Below are 1,551 nucleotides of genomic sequence, written 5' to 3'. Positions count from 1 at the left end.
GTCCCTGTTTTCCTCCCATGTAGACCGGCAGGGAGATTATCTCGTCTGGCTTGATGAAGTGATCGCCTAGCCCTACGACACCATGCTGGTGAGTCGTCAGGTCGTTGTCCCGCCGTCCTAATGCGTCGAAGACATTTCGAAACATAATGTTCGAGTCTGCCCCTGTGTCTATAAGGATCCGTTTGACGAGGCCAGTTCCCACCCTGGCCATGATGACCATGGGGGCCTTTCCAGGACCTCATCAAACCATTGGTCTTCCGGGCTGAAAGAAATGGACGGGGCCCTTTTGGAGCTTTGTGAAGATGAGGAAGAGATCGCCAAGACTTTGGCGTCTTTTTTGTGTGCTGATCTCGATCATGGGGCCGTGTTTCTCGCGGTTACTACATTCACTACGGTAAGACCGTGGTCCTCGTCCCTTGGCTCTTGCCGTCGCTTCGCCGTTTGGGTCTTGTCTTTCCCATCGTGGTTGCGACTTCATCTCCTCAGTTCCCTGATGAGATGGGAGAATTCAGCTAGTTTCCCGTCCCTGATTGCTTGTTCCAGTGCATCCTTCAGGTCGTAACAGTCCTGCATTTTGTGTCCGTAGCCCTTATGGTAATCATAGTAGAGGCTCTTGTTCCCACCAGTTTGATCCTTCAGCAGGCGGGGCTTTGACAAGATTCCCTTCTCAGCTATCTGTTGGTAAACTTCTATGATGGGGAGGGTGAGGGGAGTGTAGTTGGTGAATTTTTCCACACGAGGAAACGGCCTGGGTGCCTTGCTTGGGCCGCCGTCTCTAGCGTGTCCTTCTGTCTTTCTCCATTGCCGTGCTGCCTGGGTTGAGTGTAGGAGGGCTGCCGCTTGTTGGCGGCAACAACTCGGCTGACTTTCTCATCATTAATGTATTCACAGGCTACCGTTTGGATCTCTTGCATCGTCTAGACCGGCCTTGTGGTGAGGTGTTTTCTGAAGTCCTCATTAAGGAGCACATTCGTCAGGCAGGGACTGGCGACCGAGTCTGTTAACCCCTCAATTTCCAAGCATTCGTCATTGAAATGATCTAGGTACTTTCTGGTCGTCTCGCTAGTTTTCTGAGTGACACCAAGCAGATTGATCGGGTGTTTAGCCTTCGCGATTCTGGTGGTGAATTGTGCTAAGAAGGCGCGGCTGATATCTGAGAAGCTGACCACGGAGCCCTGTGGGAAGCTATTGAACCACCGTATCGCAGGGCCTGCCAGGGTGACCAGGAAAGCGCGGCACCTTACTTCGTCTCCCACTCCCTCCAGGTTCATTCGGGCCTCAAAAGCCGTGAGGTGCTCCTGCGGGTCTTGGGTCCTGTCATACCTCATGTCCGTTGGTTTGTCAAAGTGCTTTGGCAACCGGACCTCGAGGATAGAACGATGGAATGGGGTGGCGCCCATGATGACGGGTCGCTATGTTCCCCTAGGCCTCTCTTCTCCGTTTTTGCGGTCTCGCCTCATGATGCACGCCCGCTTACCTCGGGCATAAATGATTGTGTCGTTTCGTCTCCTAGGGCGTTCCTGGTCCTCCCGGCTACTTCCCGATTCTTAT

At 53.3% G+C, this 1,551-nt stretch overlaps 1 protein-coding gene across 1 annotated transcript; it reads right to left on the bottom strand.

Moving 5' to 3' along the window:
- Positions 1–474: 474 nt before the first annotated feature.
- LOC107474158 (uncharacterized) lies at positions 475–1,328 on the bottom strand. Its single transcript, XM_016093756.1, has 2 exons — positions 1,006–1,328; positions 475–865 (listed from the first exon to the last, which is right to left on the bottom strand). The coding sequence occupies exons 1-2, from the start codon at positions 1,326–1,328 to the stop codon at positions 475–477; spliced, it is 714 nt and encodes a 237-aa protein (XP_015949242.1).
- Between the last annotated feature and the right edge of the window lie 223 nt (positions 1,329–1,551).

This window comes from Arachis duranensis, chromosome 2 (assembly GCF_000817695.3).
Source record: "Arachis duranensis cultivar V14167 chromosome 2, aradu.V14167.gnm2.J7QH, whole genome shotgun sequence".
Classification (NCBI taxonomy): Eukaryota; Viridiplantae; Streptophyta; class Magnoliopsida; order Fabales; family Fabaceae; genus Arachis; species Arachis duranensis.
The sequence above is the reverse complement of the archived record's forward strand: the minus strand, read 5'-3'. Positions and strand labels throughout refer to the sequence as shown.